The 23,477-nt window shown below is 42.4% G+C and overlaps 1 protein-coding gene across 2 annotated transcripts in view; it reads right to left on the bottom strand.

The window, feature by feature from the left end:
* Positions 1–1,253: 1,253 nt before the first annotated feature.
* The window catches only part of PTBP3 (polypyrimidine tract binding protein 3), a 71,196-nt gene continuing 48,972 nt past the window's right edge, over positions 1,254–23,477 (bottom strand). For both annotated transcript variants that reach the window (XM_084834709.1, XM_084834710.1), the window contains exons 8-14: positions 16,926–17,003; positions 16,145–16,284; positions 10,417–10,450; positions 9,324–9,416; positions 8,534–8,750; positions 7,529–7,606; positions 1,254–6,975 (exon numbers count right to left, since the gene is read on the bottom strand). In XM_084834709.1, the coding sequence (XP_084690835.1) occupies positions 6,843–6,975; positions 7,529–7,606; positions 8,534–8,750; positions 9,324–9,416; positions 10,417–10,450; positions 16,145–16,284; positions 16,926–17,003 (773 nt within the window). In that variant the 3' untranslated portion in view covers positions 1,254–6,842. The remainder of the gene's footprint in view (positions 6,976–7,528; positions 7,607–8,533; positions 8,751–9,323; positions 9,417–10,416; positions 10,451–16,144; positions 16,285–16,925; positions 17,004–23,477) is intronic.

The following is a 23,477-nucleotide window of genomic DNA, read 5'->3' on the forward strand; positions in this document are numbered from 1 at the left end:
GGATAGGGAGACATTTTTCTCCTTCAAAATACTGGAACCTGGGGGTCATCCTACGAAGCTGATTGGTGGGAGATTCAGGACAGATAAAAGTACTTCACACAGTGCATAGTTAAACTATGGAATTCGCTGACAGAAGATATAGTGATGGCCAATTTGGATGGCTTTAAAAGGGTAGGACAAATTCCCGAAGAAAAGGGCTATCAATGGCTACTAGTCCTGATGGCTATGTGCTACCTCTAGTACTAGAGGCAGTGAGCCTATTTACCTCAATTGCTAGGGTAATCCTCCCATGGGTGGGTGCTGTCGCACACATGTCCTGCTCGTGGGTTCCTTGTCAACAGCTGGTTGGCCACTGTATGAACAGAATGCTGGACTAGATGGACCCTTGGTCTGATCCACGATGGCTCTTACGTTCTTATCCAATACAACCTGGCCCATCTCCCTCCATTCACAATCTCAAATGAAGCAGATTTAGGTAAGAGGACAGAAGAAATGGGATCTTGATTTACTGTAAAGGTTTCTCTGTTTGATGGGGCAGGGAACGTTGCAAGCAACAGGCAAGAACTGCATGTTTATAGGACAAGGCTATAATCTGACCAATTACGGGCTATAACACTCACTCCATTGCATGTTAGACTCAGGCGCAAATATAAATTAAAATGGACAACTAATTTCAAGAGGACTTGTGTGAAAATTTGAAGCTGCTTATTCAGTTGTTGGTTTAGACACATTTTGCCAGTCCATTAGAAAAAAAAAGTCAGTCCCTTGTCTGTTTAAAATTATGTAATTTACTTATATCATAAGGATGTTCTATGAAAATGTGATCAGACTTCAGACACAATCCAGAGAGAGCAAGTGTAGATGGCCAATAGAAGAAAGAAACACAAATAAAAAGACAGACATTAGCTTTACAATCAGAAGGAGAAACCCAAAGTAACAGACAAGAACGCAGAAAAATTTGAGAATACAGATGTCATGACATTTATTAAGAGGCATGCTACAACTAGAGTTGTTAGAAAAAGAGTTAAGTATAGATACTCAAGTAATCAGCAAGTACACAAAACCTAAAAGAAATGGAGTATACGGCAGTGTACAGAAGTTCAAATCAATCATGCACTACGCAGTTAGAAAATAGGTTTCTTTAATATTTCAACTTCTTTGCATTTATAACATCAAGTCATCTCAACAACATGGAATCCTTTTTCCCCTCCAATGCCACAAGCTGCTTAACAAATGAAAGCTGGTACTGTTGCTTATCAAAATATACAAGACAATTGATGTTTTTTTTTTTTAATATAAAAACCATTTTATACTTGTTCCCAAAAACCTTTTTTGCCAGGTAAAAAATGTTGTTACAAATATTTACAGCATTTTTTTTGTGTTAGATGAATATTTGTACAAACTTAAAAAGGGATTCATGAACACATGAAAAGTTAGGGAATGTCTGACTCTTGTAATTGTGAGCCTTTTTTCTCTGAATACAGTACTAAGTATCCATTAGCCCCTTGCCTTATGCCATTACATTTGGTTCACATTTAAAAAAATCCATTAAGTAGTCCATTCACCAACAGCATTCATATAAAAGGCCACTTTACATTGAGTCTTTCAGGAAAAATAGCTTGAGGAGAAACTGGCAAGATGTCTTAGTACAACCAGAGCAGACAATCTTTGGTCATTGCAATGAGGTGACAATCTGATGCAACAATTTTCTTGGTCAGCAACCATATTTTAAGGGAGTGGGATGAGTTGCTTTCAGGAACTGGAGAATGAATTGGGAAAAGAACTAAAAGCATAGTTAAGGACATGAATCTAAGTACATAGCTGGTCAGATTTTTTACTATTATACTAATACTGTACATAGATCCAAGAGCTGAAAGTTCTGCCAAAGCACGCACCCTTGATTTATAATGGAGAATCCCTGGAGTCAAGAATTCTCACTATTATTTCCCCATTTAAAAGCTACTGTGACAACCACAAGCTAGATGTCTAAGAGTTTAACTTGGATTTCTGTATGGTGCAGCATGATTCATGTTACAATGGTAGAAAGCAAAGGGATAACAACAAACTGAGCTGAAACAGCTAGCAACTGACTGCACATATGGATAGTTCATGGGTCATTTGGTATTTTACTATATAAATACACATTTTCTTGAAAACAAGAGTATTGATTCTAAAGACTGAAAGAGATAGCAAAAAAATTACACATCTACTGAAGGCACATAAACTTTGGTCCCATTTTGTTTTCTTCTTTGTAAAAACCCTGAAATTAAAATTTTAGCAGTTTTCCGTTTCTTCAAATAATTCCTAATCGTTAAGTTTTTGCTTTAAAAATTAAAGAACAGTCTCATATGCAACATACAGATATTTGCCAAGACAATTAGGAGTTAGCTTGCTTCAAGGAGGTCTCTGTGCAACCTCAACAGTTTTTAGAGTAACTGTTTAAATCTAGCAGTTTTGTTTGAAGTTACCAGTCCACAAAAAAGTCAAGGCAAATAAAAATGGCTTTAATACAGTTAGCTATTCAGCCCCTCTCCTTTAAAAATAGCAGTACATGCTACATATAACAGGATGAAGACTGAAACGGCACACCTCAGGTTTGTTATTCCCAGAAGAAAGACCACGGCTAGATAACTTACTTGGTCATATTCAACTGTGTAATAGAGACATGGGCTTGTTCTTGGTAAAATTCACATGTGCTATATTTTACAACAAGATTCTACTGCACACTGTCCCTCAGGTCTGGGAAGCAGGTGCCACACAGACAACTCAAGGCTATATTTGGATAAATAGGCACAAAAAGCCCTCAATATACTCTCCAGGCACAGGAATAGCACAACTGGTGGGAGACACGAAAGGCAACCAAGTTTGGGCAAGGCTTAAATGAATGTTTCTTTGAAGTTCTGTAACTTGCAAAGATGTTGGGCTGAAAACTTTAGTTTGTTAACGGCACAATCAAACATTTCATTAGATTAGGAGTCCAAGACATGAGGACTCTTAAAGAGTCTGCAGCTATGCCTCCATGCAAATGCACTCTGTCCTTCCTGAGCCAGTTTTGAAAGAGAAAGTTAGGCATTTTTCCAGTTTATATCTAAAACTAGCAGCGGTGTGTCTTTCAGGTAAAAACTAATATGGTTTAGCCTCTAGGAGTAAGAATTACAGGCAACTGTAGGTGACTACTTGGTTCAAATCAGTATTGTTTTTAAACCTAGGCCTTCCACAACACTGAGAAGCTATGGATTAATTCTTAAACCATTTCAGCTCTGATGAGTTAGTAAAATTGGGAATATTCCATATTCTTTAGTTTCCCTTGGTATGGCGAGAAGCTTTTATTAAACTGCAAATCCTCACACAAGAAAATGTTCCCTTCATCCAGTGTACTAAAAGGGTACCTTCGCTGAGGTGGCACAATATGCAAAAGTATTTAAATTTGATTCAAAGCCAATATATTCAAAGCCTTAAAACACACCTAAAATGGTACAAATGATGGAAATTCCTAACGTACAGGCGATCGTGACTTGAAGACCATTCACTTCCAAAGCAATTGCAAGGCCAGTTAGTTTTAAATCTCAACCACTTTATGCTCAAAGGGTGAGAAAACAGAAAATACTAAATTGATAAAACAGATTCTAGGAAAGATCAAATAGCCTGGAAAATGGTTATTCTATACCAGGATGTTTGATTTTTGCACAGAAGGATGCTACCCAGTAACCACATTCTCTTAAGCACCTTAATTTTTCAGGACATTTGCTGTAGATTTAAGTGGCAAGGAATCTCATGCTAGTGTTCTGCAGTAAACAAATAAAAGGACAAGAACATTGTAAAGTTGGCTTTTATCCTAATCCCAAATCAAGAGGTTGCCTTCTAAAGCATTTGATGGAGAGGGGAAACTTAATCTTACTATTGCTGGAAATGGAATTACTGTTTTAAATGCAAACAAAGTCTGTACTGCCATTTCCCATATTTGCACTTCATGGAAAAATAACCTTACAAAATAAAATCATCCCCAAAACATTGAACACACGTGCACTACAACCAAGATGATTTATATAGAAGATATTATAATTATGATGAGACCACACAAAATATGAGAATATCCAAAATAAATTTTTAAGAAAAGGTTTGCCAGCATGTAACTATAACTGTATGCCCTACAACTCAAGACTGCAAGTAGAATAGAGATTATGTTTTCTAGGGACTAAGTGAAGCTATTTTTCTTGTTAAGTTGACCATTTATTTCTCCATTAACACTACGAAGTTGCTTTTTATTTTTTAGATTAGTTAAATCAATAAATTAAATGCTTGCAATGTGTATCAACATACACATAGGATATTTCACACAGCACACATGCGCACGTACACACCCACACCCACACACCACTCTTGATATTATACATGCTAATGCTCATTCTCAAAACTTGATTTTTTCCTGCTTCAGTTACATTCATCAACTCCAACAACATCGCCCTTTGTAGCAGCATTAAACACACATGGTGACCAAGCTTAAAGGTAATTTAGCAAGTTACACTAACGAGGAGGCATATTCATAGGGACTCTAATCTAAGAAGCTGTTTAACGAATGTCTAAGTAAGCTGTCATCCTGAACATGTTTATTTGGAGCCACAGTCCATTGAAATCAATGGAATGAAGGAGGCGTATTTTGGCTCAAGTGCCATACCAGAATTAGGCACCAGTCTAATTGCTAAACTGAGATAAAATCTTGGTACCCTAGGCTTCTTTTTCACAGTTATTTTCAAACAGCTGTGAAGCCATGGTGAACTGCAAAAATGGGGTCAGTTATTACTGGATGCTAGCATAGCTTTACATAGAGAAGTATATCTGCTGACAAAACAAAATGCACACATGCTAGTCAAGTGTCCAAAGGTGAGTATCAGCTGACTATCTTCCACAAATATAGCTATATAACTTTAAGGCAGCAAATGTCTCACTGCCTATCTTTTCATGCTACAGCAGGGGTGGGCAACTTGAAGGCCAAAACATCTGGAGGGTCACAATTCCCATCAGCCCTAGTGAGCATAGCCAATGGTAAGGGATGATAGAGTTGTAGGCCAAAACATCTGGAGAGGCCCACAACTTGCCCACCCCTGTGCTACAATGATCTTACCAAGAAATCTGCATCTCAAAGATAAATTACCAACTTACCATTTTAAAAGGCGCTAGATCTAGAACTATGGAATTATTTTTGCCAAGCAAAAGCTGGTATTCACAGAACAAATTGACTTGCAGAACAAATCCCAAAGACAATGAGCACGCTACAAGTCATTACACTCCATTACTTAAGTCTTTTGTCCATCTTCAAAACAATTTAAAGGATTAACCACCCTTATATTTGAAAGGAATACCTTATGAAACAATGAAAAAATTCAGTAGACATAACATCTTGAGACACCTCTAAAAACATTGTATTACGATCATAGAAATAACTTGTGTATACCTATATTTCACAAAAAATAGTAAGATTGCATCTCATCTTGCCCTCCATTCAGGAGTGAACATTCAGTACTGAAGTTATGACATTTATGAAGGAAAGCCAGTCTACATTTAGTATAGCAAGTCCAGTACTGTTGGGTGAAAAGGAATCCTGAGGCAAAATATTCTCAAAGAGCCAATGGCTGAACAGGTTAGATATCATCTAGAAACTGGAGAACATTCTCTAGAGCCCAACAGTGGTGACACTCAACTGCAACCCTCAAAATATTGTGAAGAGGCCTATAAGGATGTGCATTGAGTTATCTTCAGTTCCCACCTCCCCATCCCTGTACCAAAGCACCAAAAATCTGATTTGACTATTAGTTATTAAAAACATTTTTAAAATCACCAAACGTTTAAAAACTAAGACAAAGGGAAAAAATGTCACCAAGCCACAATACAGTTTAAAGATACTTCAGATAAAACTCTAAACTATTGTATCATTATAAGCACATAATAAGGCACATAAGAAATTAAGTAAATACACAGTAATTCTGATTTAAGTATTAGAGATTATAGTGGTACAAAAAACCCTTGAGGTTTAATTTTATATTTTTAAACAAGACCTTACCAAAAATAACCTTTCTAAAAATTTGTCAAACCATATGACAGACCTGAATTTTTTCCTTAAGAGTGTAAACATTTTTTTTCTGAAAGAAATGTACAAAACTTGAAATCAGGACATATTTCTTCTTTCATTTTCTCCAAAATCTTATTACACATCATTTCATAGTAATAAATCATTTCATACTAATTTCATAGTACTAACCTCTCACACCACGATTTAATACATAGTTAAAAGCGTCACTATGATCACATGAAGACAATTTATCTGTGTCAATTATGCAATTTATTTGGATTTTATTATTTTAGTCCATGGAGAAAGAAGGCACTGCCTTCCCTCCAACATTTTCAAAAGGTAAGGATTAAAATGTTAATTGGTAAAAAAAAAAAAAACCCTTCTAAATAATTAGTGTTTAAAGCCATCCACTAAGTCTATTTTGAAAACATTCTTTTGATAGGATAGTTTAAGGGGCACAGAAATGTTGTGTAACACTGTTTTGGAACAAAAACTAAAAATTATGTTCCTGAAATCATTAAAAAAGGAGGGTCTTCTATTAAAAATATTGTGTTATTAATTCTATAGAAGAAAATTTTGTGTAAGACTGTTAGGCATTTGAGCAGAAGATATGGAAAGATCACCCCTTGATTTGTTACCATGTATAGAAATACACATGAACCACACAAATTTCATTGTTTAAGGATGCAGCGTTGGTTTTGGCTACTCCAGTCTGTCTGAAGAGTTTACTGGTAATTGTGGGTAGAGTCTTAAAAAGGAAAAGGTCACAGAAGTGTCAGATCGTAGATTTGGAGAAGGAAACTCTGAGGTGATGGTTTTCTCCAAGGTCATGATTATGCAGCTCAATAAGAGCTTGAATTGCTTCTTCCACAGAGCCCAACTGGATAAGAGCCATTTTGCGGTCTTTTCTAAAATCGGAAAGAAAACAGCTTTAAGCTCAACCTCTTATTGATAGTTCTTCACTTCCCAAAAACTTAAGGACAGCACATACAGGACACAGTGCCTGGATAAACAGTAAAACAGGAACACAAGGCAGTTCCACACACAAGACATTCAGTATGGTGTAGGCCTGTAGGCATGTTGGTCCTTTATCCTGCCTACATCAAGAGAGAAACAATGCCGGGAAGCTCTGTTACCAGCTGGATGATCTCCAAGCAAAATTTATCTCCCTTCCTTCCATGTCAGCTTGCCAAAGCCTTGCTTACTGCTAGATGAAATACTATTAAACTGAAATCTTGCAGTTATAGTTTTTCAGCTCTTGCATCTTTATTTGCAGGAAAGGAGGTGTATATTTAAAGGCATATTTAAGGAGGGCGTATTTAAGTTATGCTAGTTCACATAACTACATCTTGTCTGATACAAGACTCACTCAGTAATTTGATTCTATGTTATTCATCAAGCTATTAGTATGAAATTGGGGAGTTCCTTGCATAATTTGACTAAGTTACTGTGGAAACTTACGGGAAGAATTTGAAGGCTTTCACAATACATCCAGTACCAGCAAAAAGATTCTTCAGGTCATCAACCGTGATTGAAGGTCTGGAACAGATAATTAAGTCCCTTATATTAACTTATATCCAGTTCTAAACAAAAAAATGAAGAATCTTGTGGCACCTTTAAGACTAATCCATTTATTGTTGCATACATTTTCATGAACTAGAGTTCACTTCATCAGATGTTTTAAGGGGATGCTAGTCCATGAAAGCTTATGCCACAATAAACTTTAAGGTGCAACAGGGCTCTTTGGTGTTGCTACTGCATCAAGTTAACACAGCTACCTTATCAAAACAAATTGAAACAAACTTCCTTTGGACTTCTGTTTTACAGTTTCATGGGTAATCTGAGCTTCTTATATTCTAGTGGCATTACAAATATTCAGAATATAACATTGCAGTGAAAAATTAAAAGGCACATTTCAGCATATACAATTTGTGTACGAGTGTTAGTTACTTCAGAATTCAGGTACTTTTGACACCTGTAACCCTGTACAGAAACATTTAAGACACTCCTCAAATCTATGGAATTCATGCACCCGAAACTCTGTAGGTTGTAAGCAGATACAACAATTCTGATGTGCATACACATACAGCTTCTAAGGCAGCATCTCATAATGCAAACTAGTGTTGGAAAAGAGGAATTTATGCAAATTTCTTGTCTGCTCTTCAAATTCGTTCATTTTATATCATGGTAACACAAGCTTCAAGTAGTGCACTACAGTGATTACTCACTGTTCTATACAGAATACAAAGCACACTTTTTACAATTCAGATGTGCCATGCTATTTCAAGTCTCTCAAATTCAGTTGCTCATGTCAACAAAAGGGAACAAATTGTTGTTTATTATTGTTGTGTTGTATTATTTTAAGTTTACTGCCAGGAAATGAGGAAAGGGGCACTTTGGAGATTTTTTGTTCTGCCTCAGGCAGCAAAATGTCCAAGTTGGGCCTTTTCATATCTGGATACTTACGGAATGTTGGAGAGGTGCAGAGTGGCAGATGGTGGGAAGATATTTTGGAAGTTCTTCGAACCGGGTTTCTTAAAGCGATGTAAAGGGCTATTACTATAGTCCTTAGTCAGACCTTGATCCTCTTGTCCCTCACGAGGAAGTTGTACCGTCTGATGCTTTGACAGTGTAACACGCAGCACTTTTCCATAAAGTTTTTGTCCATTTAAGTGATTCATGGCTAAAATATTTAAGTCAAGAAGTTAAGACCTAAAGAGAACAGATGGAACAGCTACTCTACAGGATCTGTACTTTTGAAATACCTGTTTCAATCATCAGCTAGTTAATTACACTTCAGCTTACCTTCATTCTCAATCACATTTTGCATCTTTCAAAAGAGCTTCACATTTTCAAAAGATTTTTTCTGAAAGCATGAGATATTGATATACCAGCTTACCCTTATTTTCAGTTAAACAAGTTTCTTTTTATAATCTTTCTGAATATATAATTCAAATTAAATGTGAAAATTAGTAACTCATTTACCACAGATCACATTAAGCAATATTCTCTAGTTTAAGAAACTCAAATTTTGCCAAAAGGGAATCCACACCCTGCTGTAGAGTTAAAGACGTAGCGAGTTTAGTTTGAAATACTTAAAAAACAAGTTAGGGTTTTGCTGTGGCGTTTTAAAAATGAATGACAACTGGGTATAAGAACTACCACAGAAAATGAAGACTACCACAATGTTTATAACAATGGATCAAATTTATTTCTGTGAAATTACAATAATTATGTTTATTAACATTGTTAATACCTAGTTGGGCTTGGGTTGCATCTGCCATCTGAACTAAGGCATTTTCCTTCTTATTAAACATGATTTTTACACGATGGACATCACCATAAACACCTGCAAAAGTAAAACATGTTTTTAATGCACCTTATGCTGCAAGATCATTCATGTTATCATACTCTATACTGGAATATCATGTTTGCATTATGCTAAGGGGAGTTTCAAAGAAAACCTCTGGGTGCAGCTGAAGGCAAAGCGGTTGGGGGCCAAAATTATAAGGATGGACGAAAGTCCCTTACCTGGTCCCGCAGCGTGCTTCGCAGTGGGGGGGAGGCGCTTCGGTTCTTCCCCCGAAGTTCTTGGCGGGGGGGGGAGGCGCCCCGCCCCTCCCAGCCGAAATTCAGGCCAGGGGGGAGGCGCCCCATCCCTCGCCGCTGAAATTCAGGCTGGGGGGGAGCGCCCCGTCTCCCCGGCCGCGAAATAAAAAAAATTAAATTAAAAAAAAAAAAACGTGATAGGCTACGTAACGATTTATGTAGCCTATCACGTGTTTTTTTTTTTTACTTTACTTTGTAATGGCAGCGGTGGCAGCCGGTTGGAAGACCGGCCGCTGCCCCCGCCCCCGCCGAAACACCGCCGGGACCCACCGCTGAGAGGGACATTCAAAGGAGGTAAGCCCCATCCGGGGGGGGCGGAGAATTTCACCACCAATTTCGGGGGGCCGAATGCGTTGGCATTCGGCCTCCTGGAGATTCGTGGAGAAATTCTCCACCATCCCTACAAAATTACAAAAACCATGCTTGGAGGGTGGTGTGTGTTGTGAGAGCATGTATGCTTAAGAATGCAAGAGAGTGTGTAAAAAGGTTCTGGGCGATCACATTGTGTGCCACATGCCAGCAGTCTGGTTGACCCGTCCACTGCAGGCATGTGGCCCCTGACCCGAATGCCCAGTGTTCTAAGGTTTCCTATGCTTGAGTCTGCAAATGACCACACGTAAAAGACTTAACGGGATTTTCAAAAATAAAAATCAGCACAGTTTGTATTATATTCTCAAGTATCACTTCCTCAGATGGTAACTTTATAATTTTGATTTTATTTTGTACAGAAACCAACTTACCAAAGAGGATAAAGAGTCCATCTGGTGTGATTGCCTGCATAGAATCACAAGACAAGATTTTTTATAAGCCATAACATATTAAAAAGGAAAACTACCTGAATTACCTTGTGGCTGCAGGGAGCCTTAACAGGTGGCTAAAATATCAGTAGATATATGAGCACAATTTTGGTGTGTGTTGGAAGTCATGCTTGCTTTATAATAGCTCTTCATAATAAGTGATTTCAGATAAATTTTTCATTGATGTTATTATCCAAATAGACAGGTTGTTTACCTGTAACTATAGTTCTTTGAGTAGCCATCTCTGCATTCATGCATATGGGCTCTGTGCCTGCACCAAGCCTCGATTTGGGAAACTTCTATAGCTGAGGAGTTTTGACATGAACCCTTCCCCCACTGTCCCAGGGCGCAAGTCCCTAGCAGGCTCCCACTTATTCCCTCAGTTCCTTGGGGCCAACACTGTGGCCTCGAAACAGAGAAGGAATACCTTCGGTACTCAACCTCGAACTTGAGTATGACACTGAAGAGGGGACGGTGGGAGAGTTGTGTGAATGCACAGGTGACCACTTGAAGAACTACAGTTACAGGTAGCAACCTGTCTTTCTTTTTTGTGGTCTCTGTGCATCACACATATGGGCAAGTAAGGCAGGTTGCTTACCTGTTACTGTGTTTCTTCAACTGGTCATCTGTGCATTCACACATATGGGCTCTGCGCCTGCATGGAGGAAACTTCTATAGCTGAGGATCATTCTTGGTGGGAACACTCCCCCACCGTCCACTGCACATGTCCCAGTGGGTTACCACCTGTTCCATTAGTTCCTTGAGACTGCCAAAAATGGTCTCAGATCCAAAAGAAAAATTACGTCTCAGTATCAGCATCAAATTTGACATTGACACCGAAGCGGGGATGGTGGGTGGGTTGTGTGAAAGCACAAATGACCACTCGAAGAACCACAGTTACAGGTAAGCAACCTGACTTTCTTCTTCATGGTCTCTGTGCATCACATGTATGGGCAAGTAACAAGCTAACGTACCAGAGGTGGGCCAGTGCCTCAATGTAAGATCGAAGACAGAACTGCGCGCCAAAGGTACAGTCCACCCTTGCCCAGACATCCAACTTGCAGTGTCTTACAAACATGGATGGCTGAGCCCAGGTCACAGCCTTGCAGACATCATGGCTACCCCTCTTGTCAAATGTGCTCTTACTTGAGATGACAGATTCCAACCAGCAATCTCATATGCTAAGCAAATGGTCTGAACAACCCATGATGCTAATCTCAGTGACGATACTGGGAGGCCTTTGCCCTGTCCACCTAGCAAAGGAACAATCTGTTGGATTTACGGAACGACTCAGTCTGTGACTTATAAAACGCCAGTGCCTGCGTAACATCAAGCGAATGTAAAGAAGTCTCCAGTGGTAAACCAGGCACTGGGAAGAAGGCTGGCAAAACTATTTCCTGGTTCAAATGAAATTCTGACACTACCTTTGAAAGGAATGTCCAGTCTCAAAAACAATTTGGTTTTGCGGAAAAGGAGGAAACACGATAGAATTGGTCGTTCATCCAAGGAAAAAGGAAAGCATCCCCTACAGACTGGTTCCCCATTCCTGCTCTTGTGCAGAAATTCTCACACACCACATTCTCTGAAGTCGCGAAGAGATCCACTGTAGGAGCACCCCAGATTTGAAACAGGTAATGTAGAATGTCGGGTGCGAGCTGCCATTCATGAGACTGCTGACAGGTCCTGCTCAACAAATCTCCTAGTACGTTATCCTTCCCCGCAATGTGTATCACTGACAGACAAATTCCTCTGTGAATTGCCCACTTGGAATTGCCACGCTTCAGGGATGGCAACCCCTCTGTCAAACATGACCAACGTCGCTACCGCACGAATAGAGTGAGCTCTGACTGGGGCAGAAAGTTTGGATAGAGCCAGCTCATATGATAGCTCAATGATCTTGACCACCCAAGAAGCAAAGCGCTGAGTTGAGAGAGGCTGGCCCTTATTTGCCACCGTAGCAGACAAAGAGGTGAAGGAAAAGTCTGAACCGTTCAGTCTCCAACTTGCAGAAAGCCAAAGCGTGGCACACATTGAATGTACGCAGTGTTGACTCCAGAGGTGTAGACAGGGAGAAAAAGTAAGCAAGCAAATACTGTCCTGGGTTAAATGGAAGTCCGACAATACATTAGACAAGAAAGAGGGGTCAGTCTAAGGACCACCTCGTCTCGGTGAAAAGCGAGGTACAGCTGGTCTACTCTGAGCACACAGAGTTCACTGGCACAACATGCAGAAGTAACGGCCACAAAAAATGCCACCTTCCAAGAATAGTGGCACAAGTCTGTGCTCACCAGTGGCTTGAAGGGCTTGGACAAAAGTGCCTTTAACCCTACCAACAGGCTCCAGCAGTGAACAGGTGGTGCCAGATTCCTGATCTCCTTTAAAAATCTCTTCACTGTCAGATGTGAGAAAACTGAAAACCCCTCAAAAGAAGGGTGAAACGCAGAGACAGCAGACAGATACTTTAAGACTTTAAGAGTCTTAAAGATGATAGTTTGAGTCCTTTCTCAAACAGGGACAGGATAAACTGGAGGATTTGATGCAAGAAGCACAGGAGTGGATAAAAACGTTGCGCTCAAGCTAAAGAGGTGAAGACAGTCCATTTCCACGTATAACAACACTGCGTGGAAGGCTTAGGAGTGGCACTGAGGATCCTCTGTATTGATGCCAGGATCGAGTCAGTCACCCAATCTTCCAGGCTGCCAAGCAAAGGGTCACTAGGTCCGGGTGCCAGATTCTGCTGGTCTCTCTGGCAAGGAGGGACAGATGTGATAGGTGACAACGGTATTGATTCTGTGCCATTCCGAACAGCGGGGCAACCCAGGGTTGATGAGGCCACCATGGGGTTACAAGTATGCACTCGGTACCATCTATTTGATCTTTGCCAGGACCTTTGTAATCAGTGGGAATGGAAAGGGTAGTACAGCACTCCTGTCCATGTGACAATGAAAGTGTCTCCCAAAGAACCCGTATTGTGGCCTGCCCGGCTGCGAAAGGCTTAGCAAACAGCATTGTGCTGTGTGGCAAAGAGATCCACCTCTGGTGTGCCCAGTGCTGAAAAAGTGTCCTCAAGACCAACTCCCACTCATGGGAGGTTCTCCTGGCCTGACTGAGTTGGCAGGCCAGGACACTGGCCACTCCTGCAACATGAATTGCAACCAGTCTGACCAGGGGAGGTGGCACACATCACCGAAAAATTTCCAGTGTCAGGGCAAGGAGCGGAAGCTATCTGGTACCTCCTTGTTTAAGTACATGACCACTGTCATGTTGTCCGATGTGACCTGGATCAGTCTGCCCACTAGGTCCAGCTCGAAGGCCTGAAGGGCTTTGTCCACTGCCTTGAGCTCCAGGAAGTTGATGTGTTGTTTCATCTCCACAGCCGACCATTGTCCGTGGACCATGAGGCCCGAGCAATGAGCTCCCCATCCCGAGAGTGACGCATCTGTAGTTACTACTTGGGATGGAGAAGTTTGAAAGGCATACCCTCTAACAGGTTGGCTGGTGCCATCCGCCACCGCAAGAAGTCCCTGATGTTCTGTGGAAGCCGCAGCCTGGTCCAGCGAGTGTCCTGTTTGGTATCAAAATTGTGTATGAGCCAGTTCTGGAGGCCTCATATGCAAGCAAGCAAAATAAATGACCGATGTCTCCGGAGCCATCAAGCCCAATAGATGATGGATTGTGAACGCGAGGTGGACCTGCAGAAACTGATCTGTCGCCAGCGAAATCAGCACCTTCATTCAGTCTTGCGTGAGACAGGCCCAACCCGACTAGGAGTCCAGCAATGCCCCAATAAACTGAAGACTTCGGGGAGGCTGGAAGTGAGATTTCTCTAGACTGAGGCATAGTCCCAGGCAATGAAGGAGATTGAAGATCACTTCTATCAACTAAAGGAGATGATCCCTTGTTAACACCACTAGCAACCAATCGTCTATGTACGGCTACACCTTGACTCCTTGCATCCGAAGATGGGAAGAGATCACTACCATGCACTTGGTGAATACTCTCAGAGCAATGGCTAGGCTGAAGGGTAGCACCTGGAATTGGTAGGCTTTGGTACTGATGGCAAGGGGAGGTAGCATTGGTGCAACTCCTCTATGGCAATGTGGAAGTAAAGAGTCCTTGAGGTCAATAGAGGGAAAGCAATCTCCTCAGGAAAGGAGAGGAATAGGCACCAGAGAAACCATGCGGAACTTCCTGGGCAAAATATACAGGTTTAGCTCTTAGAGGTCCAGGATTGGCTGGAGTCCTCCATGAGAAGTGTGTTGATTTCTTGGTGGAGAACAGGTGATGGAACCATAGATCTCACAGTACCAAGCAGTGGGAGGGTATCAAACTTGATCCTATGCCCCTCTGTACGATGGGAAGTGCCCAGGAGTCTGTGATGATGCTGGTCCAGGTAGAGAGAAAATGGGATGGAATAGTGTGCCAAAGATGGGGGGCTGAGCAGCTGGATGAAGAGAAAGGGGGAGACAGTCAAAGACACCACCTATTTCCTCCGTCACACTTCCAATGGAAGGAATGGTACTTCAATGCTGAGTAGAGCTTCTTGGAATGTGAAGGCTGCTGTGGGGCAGTTGAGCCAAAAGGCTGGTATGGAGCAGTAGATGGTTGGAACTATCGCTGCTGTCATGTGGCCATAGGCTGTGGCTGGAACCCCATTTTATGGGCTCTGGTTCTGGCTTTTTGCACCAAATCCAATGCCTCATCCATTTTGGTGTTGGCTGACCAGAGCCACACATGTCCTCAAAGTGCAATGGAGCTTACCAGGAGTTTGGAGTCCACCTGGTGTCTTGAGGTGTTTATCTGCTGTCTGGACGACTTCATCGCCTTATTCTGAAACACATGGGCTAAAGCTTTCTTGTACTGAGGTAGATGTTTGATTGTCTTCCCAACTTTGTCCCAAAGGGTAAAACTGGTAAGCAGACATAGCAGCCTGCTAGTTGGAAATTTTTAGGCCAAGCGCAACACAGGAGTACATTCTCTGTTCCAAGAAGTTGAACCATTGGCCCTCCTTCTCCACTGGTGAAGAATGAACCCTACAGGAGTTCCCCTAAGCCGCTTCAACACAATCAAATTTGGAGCAGGGTGGTTGAATAAGAATTCTGCATCCACCTCCTGCAGCCGATACATCCCCTCCAGACACTTTGACGTGGGAGGCATAGTGGGGGGTGCCTTCCACAACTGTTTAATCATGTCATGTTCCACTGGTCTAGTTGCATCTGGAATAAAAAACCAGGTCCCGTACAGTTGAGGCGGCCTGTTCGGTGGTGAGCCGCAATGACTGAGCCATCCTCATGATTTGATCTGAGAATTGCCAGAGATCTTCTGAAGGTGAAATGTCCTCCTGAGACCAGACTACCGCGTCTCAGCTTTTTGCTTTCAGACAAGTTGAACGCAAGAGAAGTTCCCAGACAAGGATATAACAATGGCGATTGAAAGAGAACTGAGGGAATAAGTGGGAACCCACTAGGGGCATGCGCACTGGGATGGTAGGGGAAGGGTTCCCACCAAAACACCTCAGCTATTCCCAAACTGAAGCTCTGAGCAAACGCAGAGCCCATATGTGTGATGCACAGAGACCACGAAGAACTTTAGTTTAGATTTCAGTAAGTGTTGAAGACTAGATTGCTTATTATGTTTAAGCTATAACTTGTATTTCATGTATTAGCCTTACCTCAGGATTGAGATTGCTAACAAGCAAAACAGAATTTCCAGGCATTCCAGTAACTCCTGGGATAGCCATCCGCCCAGTCATGGTAGAGGTGGTGATTGCAAGAGGACCAAGTGCACTGGGAACAGCTGGGACTGACAGACCTGAAAGTGTTAAAATAGTTCCATAAAAAAACATTTCAGAAAATACAAATGGCAGCTCAACGTTTCTCTCTCATTTTAAAGAGTAAACATAAAATGGAACATTATCTAATAAATGCTTCATTAATAAGAAAGGGCTCTGCAATTAATTCTTCCTCACTGCGTTCAATACCATATATTAATCTTTTCAGCCAACTTTGATGAGGCAAATAAAAGTAAACCCTCATCCCAATTTATAACACTCCCCGCCCCCTCTCCAATTTTTTGATAGGTTAGATTTCTTAGACGAAGTTATGCAAGGCTTTGATTATCATACTTCATGTTAGTAGTTAAACATATATAGAAAACCACTCCACTACATGATTCACCTTAAAATGACAAACAAAATTTCCTGTCCTAAGACAGATGAATGACTACTCTTAAGTCCTCTAACTAGAATCAAGAAATATAAATGAGTAGAAATATAACAAATATGTTATGGACAAATGTTGATAGTATCATGGTCTGCATACACACAAAATTAAAAGGTGCTAGCTCTTTTGTCTACTCTTAGGTTCCAGTAAATACATTAATATATTTTTTAAAAACTGGACAAAGTACTAACAACAGAAAGACAGGGTTTAAATATACTAAAAAGAACTTGCCTGCAGCTTGGGGAAAGCCAATCGCAGGAGCAAAGCCAGCAGCCCCTGCATATGGTGAGGAGATGATACCTGGAGTGCCTACGGAGGGAAACAAATTAACTAAGGTTGCAAGAGAGAAATTCCTAGAAAAAACAGAAAAGGACAGGTTGCTTATCTATAACTGTGGTTCTTCAAGTGGTCATCTGTGCATTCACACATATGGGCTCAGCACCTGTGCGGAGCCTCGATTTGGGAAAACTTGCAAAGCTGAGAAAGTTTTGGCAGGAACCTGCCCCCATCGTCCTACTGCGCATGTCCGGAGGGGTTCCTGTCTATTCCCTCAGTTCAATGACACCCAAATGTGATGAGACCCGCAACTGAAGGGAGTAGAAAGAAGAATCACTTCAGTATCAGACATCATATCATGAACACCAAAGCGGGGATGGTAGGTGGGTTGTGAGAATGCACAGATGACCACTTGAAGAACCACAGTTACAGATAAGCAACCTGTCTTCCTTCGTGGTCTCTGTGCATCACACATATGGGCAAGTAGCAACCTCACTTACCGGAAGGAGGGGCAGGTGTTCTAATGTAGTACAGACGAAAGTACAGCACGGCCAGAGGAACAATCTGCTCGAAACCTGACATCCAGGAGATAATATTGCACAAAAGTTGATGGTGTCAACCACGTTTCCGCATGGCATAACGCCAGAATAGAAACACCCCTTTCAAATGCTATGGACGTCACCATGGCTCATGTAGAATGTGCTGTCACCTTACCCACATTCAGGTTTGACAACCAGTAAGTGAGGGTAATTGTCTGGACTACCCAAGAGGCCAGTCTGAGATGATATTGCTAGACCTTTCTTGTTGCCTCCATAACACACAAAAAGTCTTGGGGACTTTAAAAAAAACCCCTCAGTCCTGGATTTATAGAAAGCTAATGCTCTCCGAACATCCAAAGCATGCAACTGAGATTCCAACTCTGATTTAGGGGATTGAAGAAATGCAGGTAAGATATCGTCCTGAGTAACATGAAAACTAGAAACAACTTTCAGTAAAAACTGTAGATCTAGATGACGCACAATTTTATCTTTGTGGAAAACGATGTAATGATCGTCCACTCTGAAGACTGCTAACTCACTAGCCCAACAGGCAGATGTGACTACCACTAAAAAAGCCACCTTCCAAAACAATGAACTTAAGTCAACTGTTGTGAGAGGTTCAAAAGGCTTAACCGCTAAAGTCTGGAGGACGACCGACAAGCTTCAGGCTGGTATCGATGGTTTAACCGGAGGCCAGAGATTCTTGACTCTGTGAAGAAACTGTCGGGTATGAGGGTATGAAGAAACAGAAAAACTCTCTGCTGGAGCATACGAAGCTGAAATTGCCACTAAACTTTTATAGATGAGAATTTAAGTCCTTTTTCAAATAGGGACAACAAAAACTACAGGACCTGTTGAAGTGAGCAGTTAACCAGTTCTTCCTTATTCGCATTCATAAAGTCAGAGAATTTCATCCATTTAAGGGCATAAGAACATCTAGTGACTGGCTTCCTAGCCACCTGAAAGATTACATGAAGTGGTTCCGTGAACTGCAGCGCATCTATCGACTTCAAAGTCTCCACGCCAGTAAGTGCAGTGTTTGGAGATTGGGATGTTGTATTCGTCGGTCTCACTGGGTCAGGAGGTCTGGCTTCAGTGGGAGCCGGTGATACTGGTGTCGAGCCCTGCTGAGTAGTGGGGCAAACCACCTCTGCCTTGGCCACCATGGGACAATCTGTGTTGTCTTCCAGTATCTTTGACAGCACCCATCAACAGTGGAAATGGCGGGAAAAGGAAGCAGAACCCTTCAGTCCATCGCAAGAGGAAGTCATCCCCCAAAGAGGCTAGACCTACACCCACTCTGCTGAAATAATTCCTGCATGCTGTGCTTTCCTCGGTTGCGAACAGGTCTACCAGAGGCACTCCCATTGTCTGAACAGGTTGTCAACAACTTCGGGATGGAGCTGCCATTTATGCGACGCCCGAAAATATCGACCAGTTGATCTGCTAAAACGTTGTCAGCTCCGGCAACATGAATTGCTATTAGGGAAATTTCCCTTGCGATGCACCAGGGGAAAATATCCAGAGTCAATTTCACCAACGGGGCCGACCTTGTTCCCCCTTATCTGTTCAAATAATAAACAATGGTTGTGTCGTCGGGCACCACTTGTACAATCCGACCCCGGATCTCCAATTTGAAAACTCTCAGTGCTTTCTGTACCACTAGTAACTTGAGGAAGTTTATATGTCTTTTCCGATCCTGTCCAGAGGCCCTGTATTCTGAGAGATCCACAATGAGCTCCCCACCCTGTAGAGATGTGTCCATCATTATCACTTTCGAGGGGGATGGATGGAGGAACAGCACTACTAGAAGATGGTGAGGTAGGGACGTCCACCAATGAAGAGACTGTCTTATCCCTCCAGAGAGTATCAGACGATTGTGCCGTGCATCCCTCGTGGGGTCAAAGACTCTGATGGACCATAGTTGGAGGGTCCTCATTTGAAGGCGGGCAAACAGAACTACCACAGTTGTAGCCACCATCAATCCTAGAAGTCTCTGTACCATAAAATCAGTGACAGTAGTGGAGCAAAGAACTTGGTTCACTAAGGTGACTAGCATGCCAGCTCGATCCTGTGGGAGGAAAGCACGACCTTGATGAGAACGCAAAAGTGCACCTATAAACTGGATGACTTGGGTCGGTTCCATGCAAGATTTTTGGATAGTCACACAGAGCCTGAGGGCATCCAGAAGATCACAGCTAAGTGACACTGAGCGAGGAAGCTCCATCACGAAGGTGCCATTAGCAACCAATCGCTGATGTAAGGAAAGAGAGTGACTCCCCACACACCACTGCCATGCACTTCGTAAAAACTCTTGGAGCTCTCGAGAGGCTGAATGGAAGAAAACAGAACTGGCATGCCCACGCACCAATGGCAAAGCGAAGATAATGTTGACGTGACCATTCGGTTGCTATATGGAAATATGCGCCTTTGAGATCGATGGAGGCAAACCAGTCCCCCCCCCCCCGCAACAGCAGCAGGATGGTAGTCAAGGTGGTCATACAGAATTTCCTGAGTGTGATAAAGACATTTATGTTGCAGAGATCCAATATCAGGCAGAGCCCTCCATCCCTCTTTTGTTGATGAGTTGGTACAGGTTGGATCATACCCTCCTCTTACAGTGAAGCAACCTCTGCTTCTAGAACATCTGGTGGTGGTGTTGACCGTACCACTCTGAAGGGGGGAAGAGTGTCAAACGCAATCTTGTATCCTCTGCTGACTATTGATAGCACCCATGAATCCGATGTAATTTGCATCCATGCTTGAAGAAAATGGGAAAGACGAGTTCCAAAAACTTGGAAAGGCACTTGCTGGTGAGGGATCATCCTTTGTAAATCAAAGACAACTTTTGCCCCCAGGCTCAGACTTGCGGTGAGCAGATCAGAACTCAGACGGCAGGTATTGCCTCCTCAACACAGATGAAGGCTGCTGCTGTTGCTGCCTTTGGTAGCGTTTGCCCTGCTATCTTCGTTGGTGAAAGCCTGGATGTCTAAATCAACGGCGAGGCTTCAACTGGGCCGGGGATTGGGTAAGTCCCATCTTCTTAGCTGTAGTTTTTGCCTTCTGGACAGAATCCATGGCATCATTTGTAGTCGCATTGAACAAACCCGTGCCATCAAAAGGGAGGTCCTCAATTCTAGACCTAGCTTCCTGAGACAATCCAGCTGACCTCAACCAGGCATGCCTCCTAAGTGCGACTGCCACAATAATTGCTTTTGCCCCACAATCTGTCTGATGATGGGTGGTGTTTATCTGTTGTCTTGCCACCCAGGTCACTTCCACCTGGAACATCCTGGCCAGTTCTCTCAGATCATCGGGTAAGTGGTCACAAAACAATCCCACTTTTTCCCAGAGAAACATGTGATACCGTGCCATCATCGCCTGATAGTTAGCAACCCTAAGACTAAATGCTGCAGATGAATAAATCCTGAGGCCCATGAGATCCAGTCTCTGTCCTTCCTTATATACTGGGGCAGAGTAAGTCTTGTGGGAACGCCTCTGTGTTGTTTCGACAATTATAGAGTTCAGGCGTAGGTGAGTAAACAGGAAGTCAGCGTCTTTTTCCAACACTCTGTACATGCTCTCCAGTCTCTTTGAAGTAGGGGTCATGGACACCGGTGCCTTCCACGACTGTTTGACGGTTTGCAGAAGCGTTGGCAAGGAAGGAATGGCCACTGGCATCGATGTCTCTACATTGACCACGTCAAACACAGGGTGTTACAGTCTTTCAATGGGCTGCTGGGTTTCTATGCCCAGAGATTGTGCCATTCTCAGGATATGCTCAGAGAAATGGCCCAAGTCCTCTTAGGGTGAGATTGGGTCCTGAGATCCCACCGCTCCATCCGGTGATGAGATCGATGGGGCAACTGAAGAATAGGAAGCTGAGTCAGACTGGTAGCCTTCTGTAGGGATGCCTCTGGACGAGATGGAAGATCTTCCTCACGCACTCTAGATGCTGAAGCCGCAACCCAAGGAAGTACTGGAGGCTGTGGAGCCACTGGTGGCAAAGGTGGTAGCATCGAGGGAGCCCGATACAATCTGTACCGTGTCGATCCTCGGTATCAACAACTGCATCGCCTCGGGTCTCAGTACCAAAGTCTCAGATCTTTTTGGCATTAGTGAATTTAGCAGAGGTGGCAGTGGTGGAAGATCTTTCAGACATTCTGCCTGTGATGTTTTCTCAATTTTCCTCTTTTTTCCCCCTCTGGGTCAGAGCTCTTAGGCATCCAAGCCTTTTTTGACAACTTTTGAGCTATAGACAGCATCAACGACCTCCCTGGAGTAACAGGCTTCTCCATCCTGCCCATGGCTAGAGCTGGCATGGGAGGAGGGGTGTGTGGACTATCTCCCTCTCTTCAGTTTGGGGCACTCACCGATCTTTTGAAGAGGCAGGTGCCTGTGCCATTGGCGCTTTAGCGGCCTCAACAGCAAGCAACACCCTCTTCCAAAGCTCTGCGCAAAGCCTGTCTGTTCGGTTTCTGCGAGCCTCTTTGAGAAACCCTGGTAGAGTGGGCACGCCTCTACCACATGCCCCTCTCCTAAGCAGAAGGGGCACAGGGAGTGCTTGTCGGAGGGTGGCAATTTACTCCCACACTGGGAACACTTCTGAAAGTGCGCCTTAAAGGCCATACGTCCTGAGGCAATCCACAGGCGATCAAAGATTGCTCTCTCTCAAAACCAAAACAGTATCTAAGAAAAATAAAACAAAATAAATAAGCTCAAAGAATGAAACAAGAGGGACACAGAATAAAAGCTCAGCGGAATATTTTCCAAACACAATCCTAATGGACAAAGTTCCCAATGAGGCACCACAGTTGGTAGTCGAAGAAGAACCGAGGGAATAGGTGGGAACCCCTCCGAACATGCGCAAAGGGTCAGTGGCGGATGGTTCCTGCCAAAACTTTCTCAGCTTTGCAAGTTTTCCCGAATTGAGACTCCATGCAGGCGCAGAGCCCATGTGTGTGATGCACAGAGACCACGAAGAAGAACACTTGAATTCCTCAAAAGTTCCTTTTATTAGCCTGACACCTATTTCAGAGGTTGGACATGCTTGTTTAGTGCCTCTGGTCACCTAAGTCCACATGTGCTGATTTGCCCCTACTTCAAAACCACACAGATCAATACTAGCTGTGCAGTTTGTACAATCTTGTTCACAATGTCCTTGTTTACTGTGTCGGTATGGATTTCACAGAAACATGGGAATTTGAGGGCATGCTTCTCTAATAATACACTAAAGAACAGAAGTGGAGAAACCAGCCATGCATACAAGGCCTTCATCTTCATTTTTAAGTTTCATTAACAGGTGGTACACGTTTCTTTTTACCATAAATCAATTTAAGTTGTACTATTTAACTTCTGTAACCAAACAAACGGATAAGAGAGTAGAAATACCTAAGGGTTATTTTCATCTGACCCACTCTCTTGCCTGCTTAACCTGAGGGTTATTAAGGGACAACTATCTGATTGGAAACATATTTTTGAATGTTTAGGTGGAACCATAGCTTTAAAATAGTAATTTAAAAAACTTGTACAAAAAAGGCAGAAAAAATTCATCGTGTGTAGAAATGGTTCTGAACATAGAACTGAACAAATAAAACTCATTTAGCTAAATTTCCTGATGCATGTTCACACACTGTTCAAATTAACAGCTGCAAGCTGTCCTCCCATCTGAACAGACTCAGCAGCTTCCTACACCTCTTATCTTTAGTCACAATATGGCGGTTAGACAAATAGAACACTATATATTTTACACCTATAATACATGCATTGGTATCATGACTAGTATCGGCAATATAGGTATCAATCATTTATTCACAGCTCTGATTTCCATTATAATTCATTATACAAACATCTAGCAACAAAGACCTTATTCAGCTCAATGGGGCCTGCATGAATACTGATACCAAATACATACAATACCCACCATTTTCACCTAAAATGGCAAGAATTCAAGCACACAACATGCAAA

The sequence above is a fragment of the Heloderma suspectum genome, chromosome 2 (genome assembly GCF_057233095.1).
Source record: "Heloderma suspectum isolate Gila_16-S chromosome 2, 16-S_ref, whole genome shotgun sequence".
Classification (NCBI taxonomy): Eukaryota; Metazoa; Chordata; class Lepidosauria; order Squamata; family Helodermatidae; genus Heloderma; species Heloderma suspectum.